Source organism: Muntiacus reevesi, chromosome 21, assembly GCF_963930625.1.
Source record: "Muntiacus reevesi chromosome 21, mMunRee1.1, whole genome shotgun sequence".
In the NCBI taxonomy this organism is placed as follows: Eukaryota; Metazoa; Chordata; class Mammalia; order Artiodactyla; family Cervidae; genus Muntiacus; species Muntiacus reevesi.
In genome coordinates, this window is record NC_089269.1 from 46,876 (window position 1) to 74,862 (window position 27,987).

The 27,987-nt window shown below is 39.3% G+C and overlaps 1 protein-coding gene across 2 annotated transcripts; it reads right to left on the reverse strand.

Annotated features, from left to right (window-relative positions):
• Positions 1-1,306: 1,306 nt before the first annotated feature.
• CD200 (CD200 molecule) lies at positions 1,307-19,307 on the reverse strand. Of its 2 annotated transcripts, XM_065913599.1 has the most exons (6): positions 19,177-19,307; positions 15,279-15,360; positions 11,771-12,091; positions 9,250-9,522; positions 6,867-6,974; positions 1,307-1,781 (listed from the first exon to the last, which is right to left on the reverse strand). In XM_065913599.1, exons 1-6 carry the CDS (start codon positions 19,186-19,188, stop codon positions 1,774-1,776), a joined length of 804 nt encoding a protein of 267 aa, XP_065769671.1. In that variant the 5' UTR covers positions 19,189-19,307; the 3' UTR covers positions 1,307-1,773. The 2 variants fall into 2 exon arrangements, with proteins under 2 accessions (XP_065769671.1, XP_065769672.1); XM_065913600.1 differs by lacking the exon at positions 15,279-15,360 and having other exon boundaries at positions 19,177-19,297.
• Between the last annotated feature and the right edge of the window lie 8,680 nt (positions 19,308-27,987).

Sequence of the window (27,987 nt, forward strand, 5' to 3'; positions counted from 1 at the left end):
TATGGTAAATATCAACAGACATAATTTGCTATATAAGAAAGCTCTTTGGGTCCTCAATGATGTTTTTACATGTATAAAGGGGCCCTGAGACCTTTAAATGTTTGGAGCTACTACTTTAAGTTACATGATCTGATCTGGCAACTGAGATGCCAGAAATATAGCTAAATCAGAAGCAAGATATTAAGTCCTACTAAATGCAAAGCTGTGTGAGCTAATTCATTTGAAAAGGTTAGTATCATAAAGCAAAGTCAAAACAGCATATATAAGGAAGCGCTCCAAAACGGACAGGGTCATATCACCAACATGAAGGAGCTCTCAGTGGTCAGAGAAGGACGTCTGACTTGTGATGTTGTGAGAAATCAGAAATGTCAACAGCATCTTTTAGAAGACTAACAGAGAGAGGGGAGGGCTTCACACACAGAGGGAAAATGTAAGTATTATCATTAATGTCCACATTTTCCACATTCCCCAAGAGAATATCATGAGCCAAGTAGTTAGACACTTTTAATTATTTAGTATATTAATACAAATATATGAAATAATACATAATTAAATAACATATGAAAAGCTTACTAAATATATAAATATTCAATACAACAATAAAGACAACTTAAGTTTTAGTTCCTAGGTCACTGGATACAGACAAGAAAGGAAAAGATACTGAAAAAGTCACCAGCTTGGTCCAACGATGATTTAAGAGTTCAAAACTGTCCCACTAGTTAGAACAATGTGTTTACAACAAAGGAATTTGTACAGCCTTACATGCTTCCTCTGCTATTGTGACAAGTTACCTCATGAGAAAAAAAGTTGGGGGAGGCAAAGCATTTGAATTAACTGACTGCTATTCAGAAAACTTTCTAAACACCTCTTTTCATAATATATTTCATTACCCTAGGTTGAATTTAGAATGATTAAAATAGGACTGGGTCATATTATGAGACAAATGGATGAGAAATGCATGCTTTTTTAAAAATGCAAGCTGCTGTCTAAGACTAACAACATTTAGTCTGCTATAAAAACAAATAAGCAAAGTTAAGGTTGTCAATGTTACTTCACAATAAATTCAGTTCCACGTCCATTGTGGTAAACATCATAGAAGTACATGAAGAAGAGCAGTGAAACTGAGACTTCTAGAAAGACCAGTTAATAGCAAAAACAGTAAGCAGGCAGTGGACAAGATACCCAGTGATGAGGAAATAGACTAATGGACCAAAGAAGAAGGGAAGAAGAGATGGCATATCCACAGAAAGGCAAAAGGCAGTCTCAGAAAAGTTCTTTGGTCCCTACCTTCCTGTATTCTTCTCTCTTTCATTTCTTTTCTATTTACCTTTTTTTTTTTTTCCCCTGGAATTACATCTGTTTTTAGAGCAGAATGGCAAATTATTCGGTCCAACTTCTTAACTTTCTGGATGCGAACGTGAAAGTTCAATAAGATATGGTTAACACAGAGTTGCCACCAGTTGGAGTCAAAGTCAACCTCCGAGCGGTGGCTCCTGGCTCCAAGTCCAGTATCCTTTCAACAGCATAACACTGCATCATTTTGCAAAACCAAGTCCTACAACAGACCTGAGAGGTAAAATGACTTCCTCTGGGAACTCACAGAAGCACTGGGTGGCCTGCGTGGCAACGGAAAGTCTTGAAATTCTTAGGCCTTTGACTCCCATTTTTTTGCTCTTTTAGATTCCTTGGAGAATGACCCTCTTTCTTCTGCTTGCCTCCTGAGTCAGGTTCAAGTAGACCAGGAAATAACTTTCAGGGTTCTGTGTGACTCCTCTAGGGCTCTGGGTAAAAGAAAGATCAAGATACGAACTTTGAACATCTATAATTTCTATTCTAATAGATTTTCAGCAGATAGATAATAGAAGGATCAATAAACACAGAATTCTCCAGTGCATATTTCATCAGCAAAGGGAAGGAAGTAGATACCGCTGACCCAGTGTGCTGGGAGGCACTGTGCCTCTCTTTAAAAGGATATGAGTAGTTCTAGGAAATAATAGCTTACTATTCTTAAGCAAGATTATACTTGCTTAATAATACATGTAAGACTACAAGTAAAAGAACAGGTTCAAGAATTCCAAATGATCCACATGTATTTTATTTATAAGACCTTGAGCTTTGTTTCCTATGGATACTCACTTATTGGACATCAAGGTAGGTATGGTCACAAACTAGACAGATGGAGGCCCTTATAAGGCTATTAGCTTTCTAGCCCTTAAACTGGGAGAATGTGGGCCTCCCTACAAGGCAGGTAAACAGTGAAGTAAAAGATCTGGGATTTTATCTTGGCTCCAAATCTCACTCTGTGCAATCTTAAGTAATTCTTCACCAGAACCTGAAGTTTTGCATGTTTTAACTGTGTCAACATTTCTAATACCAGTGATTTGTTCCATGGTGAAAGACACAGAACAGCTCAGGCAAGAATGCCCAGACTTGCAGGTTTGTTAACCACCTACTTTATGACTGGATTGTGTTATGACATTTTGATATGATGGGTGGCATTGATACTGATTCAAGGGTAAAATTTTATAGACAGATAGCCTTGGGATGCAAGATTTCTCCCAGTTCTAACCTAGGTTGTTCAACAATAACTGCTTTACACTTTTCTCATTTAAAGCATCTCTTCTTCTGCTTGAAACCATGATTACACTGGAATGGGCTGAGACTTACCACTCAGCCAGCCTTCAACTGGGAAGCTTAAGTACCATTATTAGTAAAGCAAAGATTTTAATTATTTTTGGAAATATATATCTTTTATATTATTTTTCTAATTAATCTCTAATTTCAGCATCACCAATTATTTAATGAGCACTGCTGTTATTTGATAGAGTCCTAAGCTTAAAATAAGAGAAAATGACTTGATTCTACCCAGGATATAGTGTTTCACTAACATTGCCATTATCATCATTGCAGAGAACTCATTTATAAGGTTAGGTTATTGTGAAGCAAAGTGGGAAAAATCAAGGTAATTATATAGATAATATGAGTTTAAATAAATCACTTTTACCTGACATAGATATTTTAAAGAGAAATGAAGTTTGGAATATGCATTTCACATGATTGTCTAAGTCTTCCATTGGTTTCCAATTCAACCGTGACCCAAACAATAGAAGACTGCTACTCAGAATAAAACTTTCTAAAAATTAGGTGACTATCTATGCCCCAAAGTGAAGTTGTTTCTGAGAAGCTTGTAATCATTGGTGGTTTGGCTAATGAAAATTAAAAGATTATTCTTAACCTCAAATTTAATGTTTTTGTAGTATATGTAAGGGGCAAATTTATGACATCAACTGGGTTTTAATAGGAAAAAACTATCAAGAAATTTCCCTGGGAAATTTTAATTTCTTTTCACTTTCTATTTAGTAATAGAGTATTGATTCATAATATTGATTCATAACAGAAAAAAAAAAGTTATTTGAAAACCTATTAATCTATTATCATACTGTTGTAGTCTCACAAGAAGTAACTGTGATGATCTCTCTAGAAATGGTGCAAAGAGAAACTGCCTCTAACTCATCCAACCTTCCTCAGAGAACAGCTTTACTGTTGAAAAAACCAACATAACACTCTCTGGCATTACATCAAATCCTAAGAAAAGGGGCCTGACTTCTCTATGAAAATAACATCTGTCATTAGAGATTACCCCTCTGTCTATGACCTATAAATTTACTTATGTTTTTGTGAGCAGTAAATCAGTGATTTTAATCTACAATAAATAATTTTGGTCATTTATCTAACAAAGATTTGACAGACTTTTCTCACCAGATTTGTCTTACTACTGGCAGCTCCATGGAGATGATTCTTTGTCTACTCATATTCAATAAGCTCAAAAACTAATTCACCTCTACCTTTTCTTTCCCCACAAACTGATCTCTCTCTCTCTCTCTCACACACAAACACACACACACACACACACACACACACACACACACACTTACTCTCAGTTCCCCCTCTCCACCTCCATTTCTGTTCACATGACCATTTTTTCAGGTCACTGAGGTCCAAAATCTTGAGGTCATTTTGACTGATCATGTTTCCCTGCCCATCCAAAAGTTTTATGTTTCAGAAGACAATAGAAAAAGAGAGGGGAAAGAAACAAAGTAAGGGTAAAGAAACATATTTTGTAATAACCTAGATGGGAAAAGAATTTGAAAAAGAATAGATATATGTGTAACTGAATCACTTTGTTGTACACCTGACACTAACACAACATTGTAAATCAACTATAATCCAATATAAAATAAAAATTAAAGATGACAAGAAAATGTGGTAGGACTAATCACTTTCATCACAAATTGACAACCAAAATTTTTTACTTAAAGAAATTTTTAAAAGTCACTATATTTGATGATTTTCTTCCTTTTCTTCCAAATTTTTGGGTTACTTAAGTTTTGGTCTTAACAAACCAGTATTTTCTCAGCCTTGAGAATTTGTCTCCAGCATAGCTGACACTTGATTTTACTAGCTACTTAAATATATGGGACCAAATAACCTTAAGCTCTCTTCACTTCAGTAACTGAATAAGGCATTGAACAATTATATTTCCCAGAAAATATGAGACTTAATAAACAAAGGACAATTATTTTGCAAATGTCCCTTTCTAGTGAAATTTACCTTGGGCCTGAATGGACTGTATTATGAGATTCTTGTTCAAGGGGACATTTTAAAATGAATTTGAACATGTCATACTTTTCTGCTTATACATTTACAGAAGTTTAGAGCAATATCAGCAAGCACAGACTGAAATAAACACAATTAACAACTGTGCCTTTCAAGTCAGGAAACCATAACTGGAAGAATATTCCAGCAGAGGTCAGGAGACCAGGATTCTAAGTTTAGGCCTGCTGTTAACTGTGTTAAGGGAAGGAAGTCAACTTCAGTTCCTAACTGGAAAAGCAAAATGTTTGGAAAAAGTAGAGTCAACTGGCCTTCTGCCTTTGACATTTTGCAGAGAGCTAAGGGCTTCCCAGGTGGCTCAGTGGTAAAGAATTCATCTGCCAATGCAGAAGCCTCAGGAGACTGGATTCAATCCCTGATCTCTGGGTTGAGAAGATCCCCAGGGGAAAGAAATGGTCATCTATTTCACTATTCGTGACAGGATAACCCCACAGACAGAGGAGCCTGGCAGGCTACAGTCCACGGGTTCTCAGAGAGTCAGACAGGGCTGAGTGATAGCACAAGGAGCTCTATGGGCTTAGGTTTACGTGCAGTGAGATTATCTGATTTGCAATCTCCTGTCCCCTACAGAACAAATCCTTTTATCTACATCTGCAAAAGGTCACTGATGCTGGTGACTTGTTGTTTTCCTTACAAAATCACAAGAATTCATCTAGTGTTTATATGAGGCTTATGCAAAACTAAATGTTCAAAAAGCTTAGAACATGAAAGATATTAATCTATGAGACAGAAAAAGAGGAAAACAGGTAGCACGTGAGTGATACTTTTAATAGAAATGTAAAATAACACACAAAGTGAACATTTTTCCTCCCCTTTCTGTCAGTCATGTGAGCTGGAGAAAACTCCCACAGCATTGCTTCATCCTAGAAAATTCCCACTACATACAACATAAACTGCACATTTTCATTAGCTTTAATAAATTATGCAGTGTCTTCAGAAACCAAAGAAATTTAATTCTTCCCCTCTGGCTGACTCCTCTTGTTTGATAGTGTCTCTTGTTTAATATTCTTTCACAATGTTTAGACTCAGCATCTATGAGGTACTGAATTTGCAGTTTAAAAAGTGGAATTGAAAAAAATCTGTTTGAAAAATCTACCCTTCCATTCAGTCATTCATTCTTTTAATGAACATTTAGTGAGTATACACAAGATACTGTGATAGATGTTGTAGGAGATGGGAAGAAGTTAACAGTGCATAAGGGCAGGATGGCATGATGCAGTTATTATCCCCTGTGCATTGCCTAGAGTGTCTGAGCCATAGTGAGCACATAACTCAGACGGTGAAAGCACTACGCAGATGGTGATCACACTGGACAAGTTCACAGTCTCTTCAGTGGGATAGCTGACCTGTCGTTCAGTTGCCCAGTCATGTCTGACTCTTTGTGACACCCTGGCAGCATGCCAGGCTTCCCTATCCTTCACTGTCTCCTGGAATTTGCTCAAACTCATATCCATTGAGTCAGTGATGCCAACCAACCATCTCATCCTCTGTCGTCCCCATCCCTTGCCCTCGATCTGTCCCAGCATCAGGTTCTTTTCCAACGAGCTGACTCTTCGCATCAGATGGCCAAAGTACTGGGTCTTCAGCTTCAGCGTCAGTCCTTCCAATGAATATTCAGGGTTGATTTCCTTTAGGATTGCCTGGTTTGATCTCCTTGCAATCCAAGGGACTCTTAAGTGTTTTCTCCAGCACCACAGTTCGAAAGCATCAATTCTTTGGTGCTCAGCCTTCTTTATGATCCACATCTCACATTCATACATGACTACTAGAAAAACCATAACTTTGACTATATAGACCTTTGTCAGCAAAATGATGTCTCTGCTTTTTAATACGCTGTCTAGGTTCATCATATTTTTTTCTTCCAAGGAACAAGTGTCTTTTAATTTCATGGTTATCACCCCTTATTTAGGACCTTCCTGGTGGCTCAAATGGTAAAGAATCTGCTTGCAATGCAGGAGACCCAGGTTAAATCCCTGGGTCGGGAAGATGCCCTGGAGAAGGAAATGGCAACCCACTCTAGTATTCGTGCCTGGAGAATCCCCTGGACAAAGGAGCCTAGCGGACTATAATTCACAGGGTAACAAAGAGTCAGACATGACTAAGCACTCATCCCTTATTTATATCTTCATTTGAACCCCAGATTGTCATCAAACAATAATTTTTTCCTTCTTTTTACTTCCTATGGGACTCACCTCGATCTTGGTTCCGATGACGTTTCCAATAGAGTAGAATTGAGATTAAGACCAGAAGAATTACCAAGGAGACAATGCTTAACAGCAGTGGAACTGAAAACCAAAAGCCTGTGGATATTGATGGGAGAAAAGGAAAAACTAGTGATAAGTGGAAGCTGTAGAGGTAAAAAGTAATAAAGAAATAGTTGTAATGAGTTTTTACTAGAATTGTACTTTTGATGAAAATTATTCTTAAGTATATAAAGGTCTACATTCATGACCTCATATTATTTTAATAGCATTTAAATAATCGTAATAATTAACATGTTTTATGTGGTTACTATGTAGTAAAAGCTTTGAATGTGTTACCTCCTTTAATCCTCAAAATAGCTCAAGAGTTAGGTATTATTATTGCTATCATCTAACAAATTAAAAAAACAAACAATTGAGGCTCAGAGAAGTTGGGTAAGCCCCAAATCAGTGTAGTAATTGGTAGAACAAGGCTTGGTCAGAGATCTGTTTGCCTTCAAAGCACATAATCTTTGCCATACTGTCCATTAAATCAATATGTTTATTGAGGAATTTTTGGAAGATATAGAAAAATATAAAGGAAAAATAATGAATCTCATGATTCCAACCTCCAGGAATAAACTCATCTCCATGTTTTAACTGTGTTCCTTCTCATCAATGTCTTTGTTATTAAACTTCTTTCTAGTAGTCAGTAAATGCAACTTAGCCTACATATCAGTTCCTCAGTGTCACTGTGTAATACAAAGTCAGAAAAAGCACTATCTGATTTGGGAGTCTCCGGCATCTTCTCCATACCTTTATAATGGAATTTGTCATGTCATAATTTAACTGAGCACCTTCAGATTGGTCTCACTAGTGTTAGACACTAGTTAAGAGTTCAGATTTGTCTTCGATAGATCTAGTACTTGACATAATGGTTTAAGTGTGAAAGATTTTTAGTAAATGTTTGCAGAATGAACAAATATTATACAAATGATATAAATGTTATAAATGATAATCAGTCTATTTGGGCACTCTTAGAAAAGAAGACATGTTCCTTTTCATATTCTTGCTTTTCAGGGAAATTTACCCTTCATCTTGCTGAAATCTGAGGATCTTGTCATAAATGTCCAAATCTAACACCGCAAACATCTTGATCAAATTTACTTAAATATTTACTTTTTAACTAGTTTGCTTTTTCAAGGACCCCAGAAATGACTACAGGACATGTTCATTAGAGACTATCTGGGCTTCCCAGGTGGTGCAGTGGTAAAGAATCTTCCTGCCAATGCAAGAGACATGGGTTTGATGCCTGGATTGGAAAGATCCCCTGTAGTAGGAAATGACAACCTGCACCTGGAAAATTTCATGGACAGAGGACCCTGGTAGGTGACAGTCCATGGGGTCACAAGGAGCTGGACATGACTGAGCAACTGAGTACATGAAAATGAGGCATAAACTTTTCCGGGTTCACAATGTACCCTGAAAAATGCAGCAATATCTTTTTATAGGAGGCTTGTTAAATGAGTGCCTCATCCAGAGTTAGTGCTTCAAAAGTACGCAGAGAAAGGAAACTATGGCTGTTGTCACTGAAGTGTCTTGCCTCTACGACCACTGCTTTCCTTATTCCCTCTCCCATCATCTTTACCTCTTGTATCAATGAGACCCAGAGATAAGAGTTTAGATGGAAATACAAGACAGCAAAAGTGGTCCTGAGAAGGAGGCAATTTATTTTAAAATGATGTTGGGAAAACTCAGATTGGCTTCTTTCCTAAAAGATCTATTGCCCCTTTCCGTTAGTGTAGATAATGCAAAGTTTTCGTCCCAGATGTGACTTCTTCCAGGAAAACATCGTAATCCCTCCAGACTGAACTGATGCTCCTTCTCTGCATTCTCAATCTTCCCAGGTTGTACCACAGCTTTCTTTTTTTTTTTTCCCTGTTATCAGAGAATGGTTTGTTGCAGGGTCAAGCAAGGAGAACAGGTGGCTCCTGCTCAAAAACCCCAAACTTCTACCATAGCTTTCTTATGGAAGCATTTAACCTGCATTTTTGCAACTACCCAGCTCCTTCTTCATTCCTTCCTGGACTAGAAGCTCCCTGTGTTCGGGGACTGAATCCTTGCTGCCACATTTCTGGCATAACAAATACTCAGGAGCACAGAATAAATCAATGGAATGGATCTCAGTAAAAGCATTCAGTGTGGAAGCAACATACCACAATTGCCAAAGCAATAAAATAGGCTATACTGGCATCCTCAACTCTGTTTTTCTTCCCCTACTTATCCCACTCTCTGCCTTATCAGCTTCTTTGCTAAGAGGCCAAGAGGCCCTGCAGAGCATTCATCACCTTGCAGGTGTGTGTCCACACATGCGGCCACAGAAAACCTCTCTTACCTTTGTTCACAGTTTCCCTGTAGTCAGTCACAGTCCCCAGGTGCAGCACCTGGCAGATCACATCCTTCCCCACCTGTCTCTTGGGGTCTTTGATCTGGAGGATGCTGGTGACAGATGTTGTTCCATTGGGGTGTGAGACGATCTCGGTGCTGTTCTCAACCCCTGACTCAGAGACCTTCCAGGAGATCACAGGGGCTGGGCGGGCAGTGGCAGAGCAAGTGATGTTCAGGTGATCTTCAGACAATTTATAGTGAAGGGACACTGTGGGCTGTACTGGGACAAGAAAATGATAAAGTCTGGTGTGAGTCCCATACTCTCCTCAGGGAGAAGAGAGGAAGATCTCTACAGAAAGACAGTGGGAGCCAGAGAGATAATGTGGGGCCTTCTCTTCCTGTCTAGTTCTCTGAACAGCAGGGTGGAGACTGGCTTATACAACCCCGTGAGAAGAATGATCCTCGGCGGAGCTTGTCTCTAAGAGAATTAGCTAGATGGACAGAGGGTACCTTTCCTCCCAAACAGTGCAGAGAATAATTTTTCTTTTCTCTTTCGTGGGCAATGCAGCATCTCTGCCTCCTCTGGGTATCCCTCTCAAGCAGTTGGACAACAACTATCCAGCAGCACCTCCACACAGGTGGTCTGCACTCCTCAGAAAACCAGAGCAGTTTCAGAACAGAGAGCCTGTAGGGGGGCTGCCACTTGGAAAAAGCCTTTTTCTGTTTGGAACTGGGCCAGTGAATAAGAGGCATGGAGCAGACTTAGAAAGTCCCTGTTTGAAATATCTATACAAAATGCAAATTAGGAGTTCAGTCAGTAGTCAGAAAAATCACAGAATGACACTTGTGAGGACTTTGGAGATCACCTTATGGAGTTAACAGAAAACAAATAGCTTATGAAAAAAGGACATTTTTAGGTCAGCTGTACCCTGTTCCCTTTCAAAAGTCCCTTGACTAATGCGTTCATTTTCCTTGGAATGTACAGTTTATCTCTGCTGAGCAAATACAAATGTCTTTCTACGGTTGGCTTTGGAGCACAAAAGATAATTAAAGGGCAGTGCTAAATAAAAGCTTGTCTGTGTTTAGAAGTTCAAGAGGTAGGTGGGAGGGAGTAGACTGGAGGAAATGAGCCTACAGGAGGACGGTGGCTCTGTCCAGAGAGCCCAGATTACTAACATCAGTGAGCCCTGGGGGAAGAGAAATAAAAGTAAAGGAGGACCAGTATGGCCAGCCTGGCTAGCAGGGTTCTCTGGTGTATCAAAGAATCACCTGGATGAAAGCTATACCTTACGGCTGGAAAGTGTCATTGTGAGGAAAAACTACAGAATTACCAGCTAGAAAACACAGAGGAGTCTGCGTTTCAGGCATACAAATTATTCAAAGATTAATGAGTAAAGAAGGGGAGCAAGAGAGAAAGATGAACAAAAAGGAGAGAGGAAACAGAAATGAGAAAAATATGAGACAAGAAGGAAAAGGAAGAAAATGGTGAAAAGAAGGAAATAAGGAAGGGTGAAAGGAAATGAAGGAGGGGGGCAAGGAAAAAGAGCAAATTAGGGGAAAAAAAGAAGAGGAAGGAAGGGTTGGAGGAGGGAAGAGACATAGAAAAATGGAGACAGAAGAAGACAAAGGAATGAAAGAAATAGAAGTCAAGAAGAAAAGCCTGGTGCAAGATCCTGCAGAGACAACTCACGGGCAAAATAAGTGAAAGAAACATGTTATCTGGTGTCATCCTACCTCCCTTGCATTCTTGTTTACTGAGCCTCTCCTTATCCCTTGTCCAATATTCTTGGTGTGTTCAAACTCTCATTTTAACATTCCTAATAACCCTAAGTTTGACTTTTCCCTTCTAAAACCACCACCAAGTGTGCATCTTCCAAAGCTACCCCATATTCCTAATTTGCAGTTCTTGATCCCAGCTAAGCATCAGTTAACAGGAAAGGAATCTTGTCAAATTAAGCTTCTTAGATTTTAGAAGAATGCTTATTTTTCAGCTAAATCCCTAGCAGGCATTGGGTATGAAGAACCTCTGCTGCATGACTGTATCAATTTTGTGAAAGATCCACTGAAACAAAATGAGAGGGACCCCCATAACTGACTCCAGCTTAGCCCAATCTGGCTTTGTCCTTAGGTTCAAAAATATGAAAGTTCTTAGGGACCTTAGAGATGATCTATTTCACACTTATGGTGCAGATAAATAAACTCTGGTACACCATGGACAGGACTCTTCTAGGGTCACATGACTCCTAGTAGCAATGCCAGGTCTGAACCATAGCACTGCTTAGGGAGAATTTATCCTGACTATGGTCCTTCAGGGCAAAGATAACTCCAGGCAAAGATTCAACATAGGTCAATGAACCCTCCAAATAACCGTAACCACAGTTACACAATAGACAAGAAAGATCAAGTGTCCCCCAATGAACCTTTCTGGGGCTAGAGTCCTGGAAGACTAGGTACTCCTACCACTACATTTCAAACATTCTTCAAAGTGACATTCAAGCTAGAGACAATGTATTCTCAGAGACTCTCACCAAAGAGAGTGAGGCAGGCTATTCCTGAGATCTTTCCAGAACCAAAGGTATTAAAGAGGCACTTGTAACACGCCTCATCCTCCAAGGTGGTATTCCAGAAGGTAATGGTTGAGTTCATGAGTCCCAGCTGGGTGATGTTTATCTTGTCCTTGTAGGCAGGCTGGACTACAACCCCATGGTTCTCGCTGTAGGTGATCATGTTTTCTGGGCTTACAGCCTTGATTTTTTGCCATGTCACAATCAAAACTTCTTGGGGATGTTGCAGAGAGCATCTTAAAGAAGCAGGTGTGTTCAGCGGCGCTTTTACGTCCTGGGTCACCACTTTATCATGGAATCACAAAAGAACATTTCTATTTTAATACATACACAAGTAAACATTTTTTATAAATGATGCATGTTCAAAGTCAAATTTAGAAAGAAAGAAAAATATAAAAAAGAAAACAACATTTACCTACCTTCCTGTTGTTGCTAGAGAAATATAAGTTCAAATATGTTTGTTCAGTCTTTTAGAGTGGCAGAGTAAAAAAATAAGAAAGCAAACTCCCAGTGACCAGAATTTACATGAAGAATCCCTGTAGGCTGTAGGAAATTAGGTGAAATGAGGTTGAAGATGGAAACTGCCAGATAGGATAGAAGTATCACCAAGTGAGTTTATGCCTGGAACAGTAACAGCTAGGAATAAGAAAGGGTCAATGGATAATATGCAGTGATTAGTTTAAGTGAAGAAGTTACAGCAGCCCTATACATTCCACACACATCTGAAAAGGAAGGGGCAGCAGTGGTGACGTCTGCCATCAGGAAGCAGTGGTAAATATAGGAACATGGACAGAGAGATGTACAGGACAATGCTCCAGGAGGCTGAGAGTACCAGAGAGCTTTGACAACCAAATTACAATCTACACAGTCCCCTATTTCTACTGACTGTAGTACAAAATACAAGGTATGGCAATAATTTCTTCCCCCTCCAAAGCTGGCTACTCTTATTGATATGATAGATGACTCAATGGGAAATCTCAATACAATAACAAATAGACAAACACTTGAGTAAGCTAACACAATGATAGAGGAATAATAAACTCTACAAATGAATAAATAAACATTTTTACATGAACAAATGTGATATCTTAAGTGTGAAAAGGAACCAGCACTGTAAATAGAAGAAACTAGAGATGTATAAAATGAGAAATATAAAATCTTTTCACAATCTGGCTGCCTTAGCAGAATGAGTATCACTGAAGACTAAATTAGTAAGTAGAAAGACATGATCATAGAATTCTCCCAGAATTGGAAGCATTAACAATACAGAAATGATTAAAGAAATATTGAAAGACTGATATTTCAATATTAGTCCAAGTAAGATTTTTAAAAGGAAAGAGAAGGGGAAATGGAAGACAAAAACACTGTAAGAAACAAAAATGTATTTTTCAAAATGATAAAAGGAGGAATCTGAAATAAGATATATCCCTCATGAACCTTCATGTACCTAGCAACATAACTCTGAAATATATAAAAAGCTAATAGAACTACAAAGGAAAATGCATAAATCCATAATCATAATGGGAGAATTTTTCACTGTTCTCTCAGAATTTTCACTTCCACCTATTAAAAAATAAGTAAAGAAATAAAATCAAATATAAAGATATAGAAGACGTTAAAAACAAATATTTATACATGTACATGTAATATGTCCATATGAGCATGTATTTATAAACCTTTATCCAAAAGAAAACATACACACTTTTCAAACCACATGTGAAACATACCCCCAAATTAAACTTGAAGTAGTATACAAAAAAAAATGACCTTGAACTGGGTCCATAATGCAAAAAAATTAGAAATTTACATACTCTTATCTCCTTAATTATACCAGAAATCATAACAAAAGTTCTAAATCACTATGAATGACAATAAGAATATCATATATTAAAATCTGTAGAGGCTTATAAAGCCGTTCTCAGGGGGAAATATTTAATCCTAACTTAATTTCTTGGGAAACAGGAAAGATTGAAAAATGAATACCTACATACATTCAAAATTCCCACATACCAGAAATTGATAAAAGGAGTGAATTAATAAAGCTAAAAGCACAAATTAATAAAACAGTACAGAAAATACTGACTTAAAACACCAAAATCTGTTGTTTTATTTTTTGACTAATAACACAGATAAAATGACTAGAGTAATTAGAAAAAAAGAATATCTGCTCTACAACATCAAGAATGAAAAGATGGGCATTGCAACAAATACAAACTGGAACCGCCAAGTGTTGCAAAATTCCAATTTCAGTAAGGTGCACTCTTGATAGTTGCAAAAAGTTCTAGGGGAATAGCTGTTGTTAGGATGGGGTTTCCTAAAGTTTGCTGAGTGCAGAGCATTGATTTGAATAAACTGCTGCTGTTAGAATAGAGAGTAAAAAGGGGATCAAAACTAGAGTTTTAACTTCTAGGGCAATTTTTCTCTTTGACTATGCAAGAAATAATTTAATGGAAAGTTTACAATTGTTTGCTGCTTATATGAAATTCCATTTAGGGTGCCCCAGTGGGTAAATCCTGTGCTACACACATGGTGTGAAGCATCCCTTTTGTGCCCCTGTGAAGGCTGATGGCTATAGTACACACATTGTTGTGCAGGTTTCCCAGTCGTGTCCGACTGTTTGCAACCCCAAGGGCTATACGATTCATGGACTTCTCCAGGCCTGAATACTGGAGAGGGTAGCCTTTCCCTTCTCCAGAGGATCTTCCCAACCCAGGGATTGAACCCAGGTCTCCCACATTGCAGGCGGATTCTTTACCAACTGAGTCATGAGGGAAGCCCAAGAATACTGGAGTGGGTAGCCTATCCCTTCTGCAGCAGATCTTCCCAACCCAGGAATCGAACTGGGGTCTCCTGCATTGCAGGCAGATTCTTTACCAACTGAGCTATCAGGGAAGCCCATAGTACATGCCACACAAAAGGTAATAAAAGGCCATCAGTAAGTGAGGTGTGGTCTCCTATGGAACCAAGGAGAAAGGTCTGGCAGAAGTAGGAAATTCAGCAGATAAGCAGACAGCACAGGTGTGTTTTATATAACAGACTGTGTGAACCCATGTAGCTTTCATATTTCACAATTTTTAATATTTTTCTGTAAGAGGGACACACCCAGTTTTAAGGCTTATTGCAAGATAAGCCCTAGAGGGCAAATTCATTCTTACTCCCCCACGCATCCCCATGTCTTCACACACATAAGGAATTATTGTTTTAAACATTATTCACTTTGATAGGTGAAAAATGATGTATTAATTCAGAAAGAATTTTTTTCATATCTGGTTTTATCTATGAAAAGTTTCTTAATATTAAAGTTTTTGAAAACAAAAATGTGGAAAGCAGAAAGAACCACTCCCAGTCTTCCAAACAAATGGCACGGTTGAATAATTCATGCAGACAGATGGACACAGCACAGAGAGTGGTCAGAGGCCACTCCGGAAGCCGTGCTCCCTGGATCCCGCGCCGGGGAAGCGAGTATCTTTACCTTGAGCCCTGCATAACACCAGTGCTGCCAAGAGCCAAATCAGTTGGAAGGTAGACAGATGACAGACGAGCCTTCTGAACACCTGAAGACGGAGAGCAAGTACAGAAATGGGCATTTGAATGTGGACAAAGCTAAGGGAGCTTCAATCTAATTGCTGTATCAGGAAAAACTGCAGCTAAAGTTTTAACCACCGGAAGCCTTTGGTTTTGTGGAAGCAGAACCAGGGACTATAAATGGAAGAAATAACAGAGGCTGCTTAGGGTGGGATGGGAAAAGCAGCCATGTGGTTCTTTCATTATGGCCATTCCTAGCAATTTGAGGCCATGCTCCCAAAGCCACCATTGTCAAGACTGATGAGAAAACAAACTGCCAAAAATATACCCAGAAAACACAGACTGCAAATGTTGAAGAAAATTTACTCCGCAAATAATCCACATCTGTTAATATTAAAAATGTAACTCAGGTGTAACCACTTTGCAGAATATGCCTTGATACTTGCTGAGGGAGATTTTCCTGCAAATTCTGCACAATTTATGTAAATTGTACCTTTTAAAACCAGTATTTGGCTTTTTTTTCTTCCCCCTTGCTTTATTTTCATGTGTCTGGGCAGAAATCCTTGGCCTTGTGGGTTTTTTTTTAAAACAAATCATTGTGGTATTTAACAGAGCATTACTCTGGGAATCATTTTGCTATAAAATGAAGAGTGGAATGGAGACAGATTACTCTGCAGCAGTCACCATCCTCCTAAACTCCCCACTCCTGGGCCCAGGCACAGAGCATCCTTCTCAGGACACAAACCAATGCTAATCAGTCTCTCTTTGCTCTCCCAGCCAAAGGTCAGAAAAGCTGCTTCCTCCATCACCTTGTATTCGTCCCATCAGCTTTTTCTGGGATGAATGCCTATCCTTGGTCTTTCATCATTTAGGCTTTTAAAACTCAAATGCTTAGGCTCTTGTTATTTCAAAACTTTGGCTTCTGAAACCAGAAGTTTTCTTTGGCATTCTGATTCCACACCATCACGCCACATGGAAATCCAGGTTCTAGTAAAGGCTGTGATGAGGAATGCAAATAGTTTAGTAGCTCTCAGAGTAAAAATCTGTATTTTAGGATAAAAGAAAAATCAAACACACACCAAAAAACAAGATGTGGGAACTGGGAGACAGTAACATCTAAGAAACAGAAGCACAGTGATTGAGGTGAAAAGAATTAGAAAGAAAGCCTTGCTATTAATTAGGCACACATTTCTTCTGGCTAATTTGAATTCAGGTTAGCACAAATACTAGGTGTGTAAGCTTAGACAAATCATTTTACCTCTTGGAGATACGGGAAAAAATTAATAGTACCAATCTTCTCTGTTAAAAAGGTTAAATGAGATGGTATATGTAAAGCTCCTATAAAGTGATTGATAAAAATAAACACTAAATCAATGTAGCTGTTATCTCATTAGGTTACTGCCTGTATCTCACTATCTGCTGAACCCAGGGTAGGCAAGACATGAGCGGGGAAGCTGAAAGAAGATACAGAGACCACAGGACTGCAGACATCCCTTATCCTGCGTGGCAAGGCAGACAGGCCTCACTCTCTAATGGCTGACGTGGCAGCAACAATGACCACGCAACTCAGCGCACCTCACTCCAACCTGACTCTCCTCCAGCTTTTCAGGTGGAGCTCATATAGGGCCACACCATGATGTGTGGGCGCAGTGCCACAAGTGATCCCAGCCGTAGGGTTTGAGTGGAGTGAGGTGAGAGCCTGATCTCTGCCACCTGGCCAACTGTTCACTCCCTACATTCCACCCCTTCAGGGTCCCTCGCCACGCCATCTACGTGCCCATCTTCCACGATATTCCCTTGGCGAGTAACCTCCACAGGGGCAACTCTGCCCCTGAGGATTCTCTCATTTAGGACCCACAAAACTCCCCACAGGTGCCGGGCCCACCCCTTCAAAGAGGGGATCTTTGGGGGTGTTCACAGCCCACCAACATGACTACACTTTTCTAAATCTGAGGACACAGCCTTTACAGGACGCTGTTAGCACAGCATAGGACACGGCCTTTACAGGACGCTGTTCTAAATCTGCATCAAAAGACATTGCCTTTCGAGTACACTGTCCTCTGTGTCTCAGGGCCATAGCCCATATCATCAGCTCATGTATCACCCGCATCTCTTGCTATAGGTGCTTGTGCTGCTGCTCTGGTCTCAACTGCCCAAGGGGCCTTGCTAGTAACTGGGGACCGGCATCATGGCACTATCCATATTCACCTTCAGGGCAGTCGGGAAAAGTCACCCCCCGGTGTCAGCGGCCGTCCATGCCACCTTGTCCGGCAAATGGGAACTCACCTCCTGTAACACCTTTTCAGTGCTAGCAGGTGAACCATCCACCACTTCCCTGCTGACTCCTTCTGTGGAGCCTCAGGCTCCTCTACCTGCTGCGTATCCTGCCAACTATACCAGTTGTCTCACTGTATCTCACTGTTCATTGAACCCAGTGTAGGCAAGGCATAAGTACAGAAGCTGGAAGAAGCTGCAAGGAGTCATAGGAGTTGCAGACATTCTTTATTCACCATGGCAAGGTAGACATGCTTTACTCTCCAATGGCTGACACAGTAGCAACCACCAGCACTTGACTCAACTTGACTCTCCTAGAGCTTTTTAGGCGGTGCTTATATAGGACCACACCATGATGTGTGTGTGCAGTACCACAAATGATCCCAGCTGTGGGACGTGAGTAGAGTTGGGTGAGAGAGCCTGACCACTGCCACCTGGCCAAGTGCTCTCTCCCTAACGTTACTGAGAATTAATTAAGCATTTAAAGTACTTAACACAGTGCTTAAGATATGCTAAATGCCAGTATGTGTTACATAGCTTAAAAAATTCATTAATCAGATCACACAATAATGGAAGTAGAGAAGTCCACTTATAACCCTTGCCAAGAGGGCCAGAGTCCAGAGACCTGGGTCTTACCTGACAGCTGTCCATCTGGCAGCTACACTGCCCCTCCCCTGAAAATGTGTAGGTTCAAATCCTGAAGCTGCCACAGTCATATGGACTTGGAAAAATTCACCTGTCTGCCTGTTTCTTTATTTGTAAAACTGGGTAATAACTCCTTCTTTGAAGGACAGGGGTGAAGATTAAGAGCACCTGGCACTCAGTAAACACTAGCTGGGAGGCCACCATTCTTCTTTGTTAAGGAAGGCAGTGAAATAACTGGCTGTGTAGTCTAGCCAATAAACCATATGCAAAAAAATTACCTTGAGGCATTACTTGTATTTAGATTTTTTAATTATTATTTTATATCAGTTACCAATGTAAATGAAAATCCTCTCCTTCCTTCATTTTGTCATATACCTAGATCCTGGATAACAAAATGCCTGTCTCTCACGGATACCCTGGGTTTTAACTCTGATTTATCTGATCCTTTTGGCTTCCCATGGCAAAGGCCCAGAGGATGCAGAAAGAGGCTGGAGCATCACAGAGGAGCCAGCCTGATCCTGAAATTCTGCAACCCCACCCCAGATTTCAGGACCAAAATGGAGCCAATACAGCACCCTCTATCCACGCAGCCAGGGTCCGCCTCCAGGACCATTTCCTCTCAAAGGATGTCAGAGATCGGAGAAAGCGTCTCCAGAGCCTGCACCTGGCAGCATCCTGTTTCCAGTTTACCACGACAGATGATCGCAGCCCCAGGAATGGAGGTATGGCCTATACACCCCGCTTTGGAAGGCAATATCCGCTTCTCTGCAAGGTTCAGAACTGAGAGGAAAGCGCAAGCAGGAATCCCAGCTCTGAATCAGAGAGGGGAAACCCGCAGCCTAGCTTCGCAGCCCGCCACCGCCCCGGGTCCACCGGAGAGGAGTCGCCCACCCTGCGCCCTCTTTTCCACGCCTGGCCCAGCTCACCAGACACTCCATCCTCGCTCCTGGCCGCGCAGGTTGTTTGGTTGCTGCTGGGAAGCCTGGAGGGATCTCACACCGGACCGGGGAGAGCCCCTCCAGTTCCGCGGAGCAAAGACGCCTCGCTCCCCACGGAGTCGCCGCTTGACTCCTCCTCCGCCGCCCGGCTCAGGCCCCGCCCCTACTCCTCTACCGCCTACCGCGCAACGCGGAGGCGTAAAGGGGGTCAAATAGCACTCACCTTTTCCTGTCTTCAAAGCCCTTCGCCGTTTCAGAGGCTGCAACTGGGAAGCCTGAGCAAGTGTTTGGGAAAAGATACCTTGTTTCCATTTTCGTTATAGAGACAAAGAGAGGGGAAGGAGGAGGTGGGAAGACGTAGATCGCCTCGCTGCGTGGCGCTTGGAGGAATGGCAGGCTGCATTGTGGCCACGCAAGCTCCGAAATGATTTTTGAGAAATGTTGCAGCTTCCCCAGTTACCATCCCGGAAAATCCAAGTATTTTGAAGCTGAATTTAACCAACAGACAATTTGCAAAGCAAATGTGTATTTATTTTTATCCAGAATCAAATTATATATTTAAACCATCAGTGCTGTAATGATCTCTCTTTTATTGATGTGACTGGGTGTTTTTTTTTTTTTCCTGCTGTGAGAAATTTTCTTCCACTTGCATTGATGATGAGAATATTTCTTATTTTAACAAGTTCTGCAGTTCTTGGCTCTTCAAACAAACAAACAAAAGACAGATCAATGAAGTGTGCACTTCCTATAGCCTGTTCTGTTTTCCCGACCACCAACCCTGACCACCACACCTACGACAAGGGACAGAGCTTCTATTATACTCAAGGCTGCAAATTCCAGGGCAGTAAAAAAAGTAATTACTGATTTTTTTTTTCCCAGAAAAACAAACTCTGAAAGGACTAAAATATTCATGGAGTGGCAAACAAGATACATAAGAGAAAACTGCTGCTGCTGCTGCCGCCAAGTCACGTCAGTGTCAGACTCCGTGCGGCCCCACAAACGCCAGCCCACCGGGCTCCCGTCCCTGGGATGCTCCAGGCAAGAACACTGGAGCGGGCTGCCATTTCCTTCTCCAGCGCATGAGAGTGAAAAGTGAAAGTGAAGTTGCTCAGTCGTGTCCGACTCCTAGCGACCCCATGGACTGCAACCTACCAGGCTCCTCCGTCGCTGGGATTTCCCAGGCAAGAGTACTGGAGTGGAGTGCCATTGCCTTCTCCTAAGAGAAAGCTAACATATAGCAAAATTAAAGGTCAAATTTAGGAAACTTAAAGAAAACTCTTAAAGCTTCAAATATGACAAGTAGAGACACCAAGAAAAAGAATCAAAGTGACTTTAAATGTCACAAAGCACTCTGGATGCAAGAAGGCAATGAGTTAACTTTCAAAATATGGAAGAAAAAAATAACTTTGAACTCTACTTTGTCTTTTATAACTACTGCTAAAAAGGTATTATTTTTTTTAATACTTTAAATTTTTTGATTAAATGAGTGGTTCACGGGGTGAAATGCATACATCATCAGTTCAGTTCACTCGCTCAGTCGTGTCTGACTCTTTGAGACCCCATGAATCGCAGCATGCCAGGCCTCCCTGTCCATCACCAACTCCCGGAGTCCACCCAAACCCAGGTCCATTAGTCGGTGATGCCATCCAGCCATCTCATCCTGTCCTCCCCTTCTCCTCCTGCCCCCAGTCACTCCCAGCATCAGGGTCTTTTCCAATGAATCAGCTCTTTGCATCAGGTGGCCAAAGTATTGGAGCTTCAGCTTCAACATCAGCCCTTCCAATGAACACCCAGGAGTGATCTCCTTTAGGATGGACTGGTTGGAGCTCCTTGCAGTCCAAGGGACTCGCAAGAGTCTTCTCCAACACCACAGTTCAAAAGCATCAGTTCTTCGGTGCTCAGTTTTCTTTACAGTCCAACTCTCACATCCATACATGACCACTGGAAAAACCATACCTTGACTAGATGGACCTTTGTTGGCAAAGTAATGTCTCTGCTTTTTAATATGCTGTCTAGGTTGGTCATCACTTTCCTTCCAAGCAGTAAACATCTTTTAATTTCATGGCTGCAATCACCATCTGCAGTGATTTTGGAGCCCCCAAAAATAAAGTCTGACACTGTTTCCACTGTCTCCCCATCTATTTCCCATGAAGTGATGGGGCCAGATGCCATGATCTTAGTTTTGTATATATATATATATACTTTTTCAGATTCTTCTCCATTATAGGTTATTACAAGATGCTGAATACAGTTCCCTGAGTTACACAGTAGGTCTTTATTGTTGATGTATTTTAAATACAGTAGTGAACATATGTTCATCCCAAACAGCTAATTCACCTCCCTCTGTCCCCACCATCCCCTTTGGTAACCATAAGCTTGTTTTCCATGTCTGTGAGTCTAGCTCTGTTTTGTAAATAAATTTACTTATATTACTTTTTTAGATTCCACATATAAGTGATCTTATATAATACCTGTTTTTCTCTGACTTAATTCACTTAATATGATAACCTACAATTCTTTAACATCTTTAGTTAGATATATATCTAAGAATTTTATTCCTTTTGATGCTATTGTAAATGAGATTGATTTTCCTAGTTTTCTTTTTGGAAAATAAAATAATTTGTTGTTTATATGTAGAAACACCAAATTTTTGTCTATTAATTTCATATCCTATAACTTTATTAAATTTGTTTGTTCCAACTAGTTTTTTTGGGGGGAGGAGGTGGTTTCTATATATAAGATCATGCCATCTGCAAAAGGGGTGGTTTTACTTCTTCCTTATTGATTGTTATGCTTTTTATTTCTTGCCTAACTGCTCTGGCTAGGACTTCCAGTACTATAGAAGTGACATGAGTGGATATCCTTGATTTGTTCCTTATCTTGGAGGTAAATATTTCATTTTTTCATTGTCAAATGTAATGTTAGCTATGGGATTTTCATATATGCCCTTAATTATTTTGAGATACTTTCCTTCTATTTCTAGTTTGTTCAGAGTTTTTATCATGAAAGGGTGATGAATTGTGTCAAATGTTTTTTCTATAGTGTGTTGAGATGATCATGTGATTTTTATCCTTTATTCTGTTAATGTGAAGTATTACATTAACCCAGGTTCAATCCCTGGGTCAGGAAGAAAATGGCGACCCACTCCAATATTCTTGCCTGGGAAATTCCATGGACAGAGGAGCCTGGTGGGCTACATTCCAAGGGGTTGCAAAGAGTCATATTTATCATGGTGTGCATTACATCCCTAGTATTTATCTTATAACTGAAAATTTGTACCTTTTGACCAGCTTCATCTAATTCCCTCTTCCCCCACCTTCTTGCTGGTGGCAGCCACAAATCTGATCTCTTTTACTATGAACTTGTTTGTTTGTTTTTGAAGTATAATAGACCTACAACACTATGCTAGTTCCTAATGTGCAACATACTGATTCAATATTTCTATACATTACAAAATGTTCACCACAATAAGTTTAGTTATCATCTAGACCATAAAAAGATTTTACATAATTATTGACTATATTCTCTACACTATAGCTTTCATACCTGTGATTGATTCATTTATTGTGTAACTGGAAGTTTGTACATCTTATCTCCCTAATCTATTTCTTTCATCCTCCCACTCTATCCCCTCTGGCAACCTTCTGTATCTATGACTATTTTTATTTTGTTATGTTTGCTCCTTTGTTTTGTTTTTCAGATTCCACATATAAATGGAATCATGTGGTACTGATATTTCTCTGTCTGACATTTCATTTAGCATAACACCATCTAGGTTCACTCATGTTGTCACAGATGGAAATATCTAATTGTTTTTATGGTTGAGTAATAAATGGTAACCCTCTCCAGTATTCTTGCATGGAGAATTCCATTCAGGTTCAGAGTTCCATCCAGGTTCCACAGAAACCTGGCAGACTAGATCCATAGGGTTACAAGGAGTCAGACATGACTGAAGTGACTTAGCAATAGTACATCTGTATAAATAGTACAGATTTGTACATAGTATAAAGATCTGTTTTATCCACTCATCTAGTAATGAGACCTTAGGTTGCTTTCATATCTTGGCTGTTGTAAATAATGATGCAATGAACATAGGGGCACAAATCTTTTCAAATTACTGTTTTCATTTTTTTTTTTATATATATACGCATGAGCAGAATTTATGGATCATATGGTAGTTCTATTTTTAATTTTTTGAGGAGCCTACACACTATTTTCCATAGTGGCTGTACATTTCCACAAGTGTTCTCTATTATCTACATCCTCACCAACATTTTTTATTTGTTGTTTTTTTCATAATAGCCATTCTATTGAGTCATTCTCAAGTGGGGTGATATTTTACTGTGGTCGTGAGTTGCATTTCCCTGATGATTAGCAATGTTGATCCTGATGTCATGTGCCTGTTGGCCATCTCTATGTCTTCTTTGGAAAAAATGTCTATTCTGGTCCTATTCTCAGTTTTAATTGGGTTGTTTTTGATGGTGAGTTACATGAGTTCTCATTTTGGATATTTACCTCTTATTAGATATATTGCTTGGAAAATCTTCTCCCAAACAATAGATGGTCTTTTCATTTTGTTAGTTTCCTTCACTGTACAGAAGCTTTTTAGTTTGATGTAGTTCTGTTCATTCATTTTCGTTTTTGTTTCTCTTGCCTGAAGAGACAGAGTCAAGAAAATATTGCTAAGACTGATGTCAAAGAGCTTACTGCCTATATTTTCTTCTAGGAGTTTTATGGTTTCCAGTTTTACATTTACATCTTTAATCCGTTTTGAGCTTATTTTTGTATGTAGTGTACGAAAGTAGTCCGGTATGATTCTTTTGAATATAGCTGTCCAACTTTTACCAACATAGTTTATTGAAGATGCTGTCTTTTTGCTATGGTATGTTCCTGCCGCCTGTGTTGTAGACTCACTGACCACACAAGTGTGAGCTCGTTTCTGGGCTCTGATTCTGTCCCATTGGTCTATTAGCTGTCTATGCGCTAGTACCATATTGCATGCATGACTGTAGCTTCATAGTACTGTTTGAAATAAGGGAGTGTGATACTTCCAGCCTTGTTCTACTTTTCTAAGATAGATTTGCCTGTTTGGGTTTTTTTGTGTTTTCATACAAATTTTATGAGCATTTGTTCTAATTCTGTGAAAATGCCATTGGTATTTTGTTAGGGATTGTACTGAAGCTGTAGCATACCTTGGGTAGTATGGTCATTTTAACAATTTTAATTCCTCCAACCCACGAACATGGTATATCTTTCCATTTGTTTGTGTTATTACCAATTTCTTTATCATTGTCTTGTAGTTTTCCAAGTACAGGTGTTTTGCCTCCTTTAGTTCAGTTCAGTTCAGTCCTCAGTTGTGTCCGACTCTTTGCAACCCCATGGACCACAGCATGCCAGGCCTCCCTGTCTATCACCAACTCCCGGAGTTTACCCAAACCCATATCCATCGAGTCAGTGATGCCATCTAACCGTCTCATCCTCTGTCATCCCCTTCTCCTCCTGCCCCCAATCCCTCCCAGCATCAGAGTCTTTTCCAATGAGTCAACTCTTCATATCAGGTGGCCAAAGTATAGGAGTTTCAGTTTCAACATCAGTCCTTCCAATGAACACCCAGGACTGATCTCCTTTAGGATGGACTGGTTGGATCTCCTTGCAGTCCAAGGGGCTCTCAAGAGTCTTCTCCAACACCACAGTTCAAAAGCATCAATTCGTTGATACTTAGTTTTCTTTATACTCCAACTCTCACATCCATACATGACCACTGGAAAAACCATACCCTTGACTAGATGGACCTTTGTTGGCAAAGTACTGTCTCTACTTTTTAATATGCTGTCTTGGTTGGTCATAACTTTCCTTCCAAGGAGTAAGTGTCTTTTAATTTCATGGCTACAGTCACCATCTGTAGTGATTTTGGAGCTCAAAAAAATAAAATCAGCCACTGTTTCCACTGTTTCCCCATCTATTTGCCATGAAGTGATAGGACCAGATGCCATGATCTTAGTTTTTTGAATGTTGAGCTTTAAGCCAAATTTTCACTCTCCTCTTTCACTTTTGTCAAGAGGCTCTCTAGTTCTTCTTCACTTTCTGCCATAAGGCTGGTGTCAGCTGCGTATCTGAGATGACTGATATTTCTCCCAGCAATCTTGATTCCAGCTTGTGCTTCTTCCAGCCCAACATTTCTCTTGATGTACTCTGCATGTAAGTTAAATAAGCAGGGTGAAAATATACAGCCTTGAAGTATCCTTTTTCCTATTTGGAACCAGTCTGTTGTTCCATGTCCAGTTCTAACTGTTGCTTCCTGACCTGCATACAGGTTTCTCAAGAGGCAGGTCAGGTGGTCTGGTATTCCCATCTTTTCAAAATGTTCTACAGTTTATTGTGAGCCACACAGTCAAAGGCTTTGGCATAGTCAATAAAGCAGAAATAGATGTTTTTCTGGAACTCTCTTGCTTTTTTGATGATCCAGTGGATGTTGGCAATTTGATCTCTGGTTCCTCTGCCATTTCTAAAACCAACTTGAACATCTGGAAGTTCACGGTTCACATATTGCTGAAGCCTGGCTTAGAGAATTTTGAGCATTACTTTACTAGCGTGTGAGATGAGTGCAATTGTGTGGTAGTTTGAGCTTTCTTTGGCATTGCCTTCCTTTGAGATTGGAATGAAAACTGACCTTTTCCAGTCCTGTGGCCACTGCTGAGTTTTCCAAATTTGCTGGAATATTGAGTGCAGCACTTTCACAGCATCATCTTTCAGGATTTGAAATAGCTTAACTGGAATTCTATCACCTCCACTAGCTTTGTTCGTAGTGATGCTTTCTAAGGCCCACTTGACTTCACATTCCATGATGTCTGGCTCTAGGTCTGGCCTCGTTAATTAGATTTATTTCTATATATTGTATCCTTTCTAATGAAATTGTAGACAGGATTATGTCCTTAATTTTCTTTCAGTAATTCATTTTTAATGTATAGAAAAGGAACATATTTCTATATATTAATTTTATATACTGAAACTTTACTGAATTCATTAATGAGTTCTAATAGTTTGTTGATGGCATCCTTAGCATTTTCTATGTAGTATCATGTCACCTGCAAACAGTCATAAGTTTCCTACTTCCTTTCCAATTCAGATCTCTTTTTATTTCTTTTCTTATTTGGTTGCTGTGGCTAGGACTTCCAATAATGTGTTGAATACCAGTGGCAAGAGTGGTCTTTCTTGTCTTGTTCCTCATCTTATAGAAAATATTTTTAGCTTTTTATCATTAAGTATGATGTTAGCTGTGGGTTTGTCATATAAGACCTTTATTATTTGAGGTATATTCCCTCTTTACTCACTTTGTTGAGAGTTTTTATCATAAAGGAATGTTGAATTTTGTAAAAGCTTTTCTGCATCTATGAGATGATCACATGATCTTTATTCTTCAATCTGTTAATGTGATGTATCACATTTGATTGATTTGCAGATATTGTACCATCCTTATCTCCCTGGGATAAATCCCACCTGATCATATTATGTGATCCTTATAAAGTATTGTTGAATTAGTTTGCTAATATTTTGTTGGGGAAATTTGCATCTATGTTCATCAGTGATATCGACCTATAATTTCTTTTTAATGATGCTTTCGTATGCTTCAGGTATCCAAATGATGCTAGCTTCATAAATGGATTTGGAAGCATTTCTTCCTCTGAATTTTTTTTAAAATAATTTTAGAAAGATATATGTTAACTGTTCTCTGAATGTTTGTTGGAATTCACCTGTGATGCTATCTAGTTCTGGTCTTTCTTTTTTTCCTTGCTGGGATTTTCTTTAATTACTGATTTAATTTCATGACTGGTAAATGGTTTGTTTGTATTTTCAATTTCTTCTTGTTTCATTCTTAGGAGATTGTATTGATGTGGTGTCATTTGTAACTTCTCTTTCATATCTAGAATTTTATTCATTTTTACTCATCCTGTTTTTCTTGGTCAGTCTAACGGTTTAGCAATTTGTTTATCTTTTCAAAGAACCAGCTCTTAGTTTCATTGGTCTTTTCTGTTACTTTTAAAATCTCTATTTCATTTATTTCTACTCCAATCTTTATGATTTCTTTCCTCCTATTAACTTTGGCATTTATTTGTTCTTGTTTTTCTAGTTCCATTAAGTGTAAAGTTAGATTGTTACCTGATTTTTTTTCTTCCTGAGGTAGACTTGTATCATGTAAACTTCCCTTTTAGAACAGATTTTGCTATGTCACATATATTTTTGGATTGTGTTTTTTGTCTCCAGGTATTTTTTATTTCTTCTTTAATTTTTCCTGTGATTCATTTGTTGTTTAGTGGCATATTATTCAGCCTCCACATGTTTGTGACTTTTGCAGTTTTTTCTTATAGTTGATTTCTAGTCTCATAGCCTTGTGGATGGAAAAGTTGCTTGATAAACTTTCAATCTTCTTAAACTTTCTGAGATTTATTTTGTAGCCTAGCATGTGATCTATCCTGGAGAGTGCTCTATGTGTATGTGAAAAGAATGTGTATTCTGCTGCTTTAAATGGTATATTATATATAGATCTATTAAGTCCAATGTGTTGTTTAAGGCAATTGTTTCCTTGATGTTTTTGTCTGGATAATCTGTTCATTGATATAAATGAAGTGTTTAAGTCCCTTATATTATTATGTCATTATTATTGTATTATTGTCAATTCCTCCCTTTATGTTTGTTAGTATTTGTTTTATATATTTAGGTATTCCTATGTTGAATGTATATGTTTATAATTGTTATATGTTCTTGCTGTTTGATCTCTTTATTATTTTGTAATATCCTTCT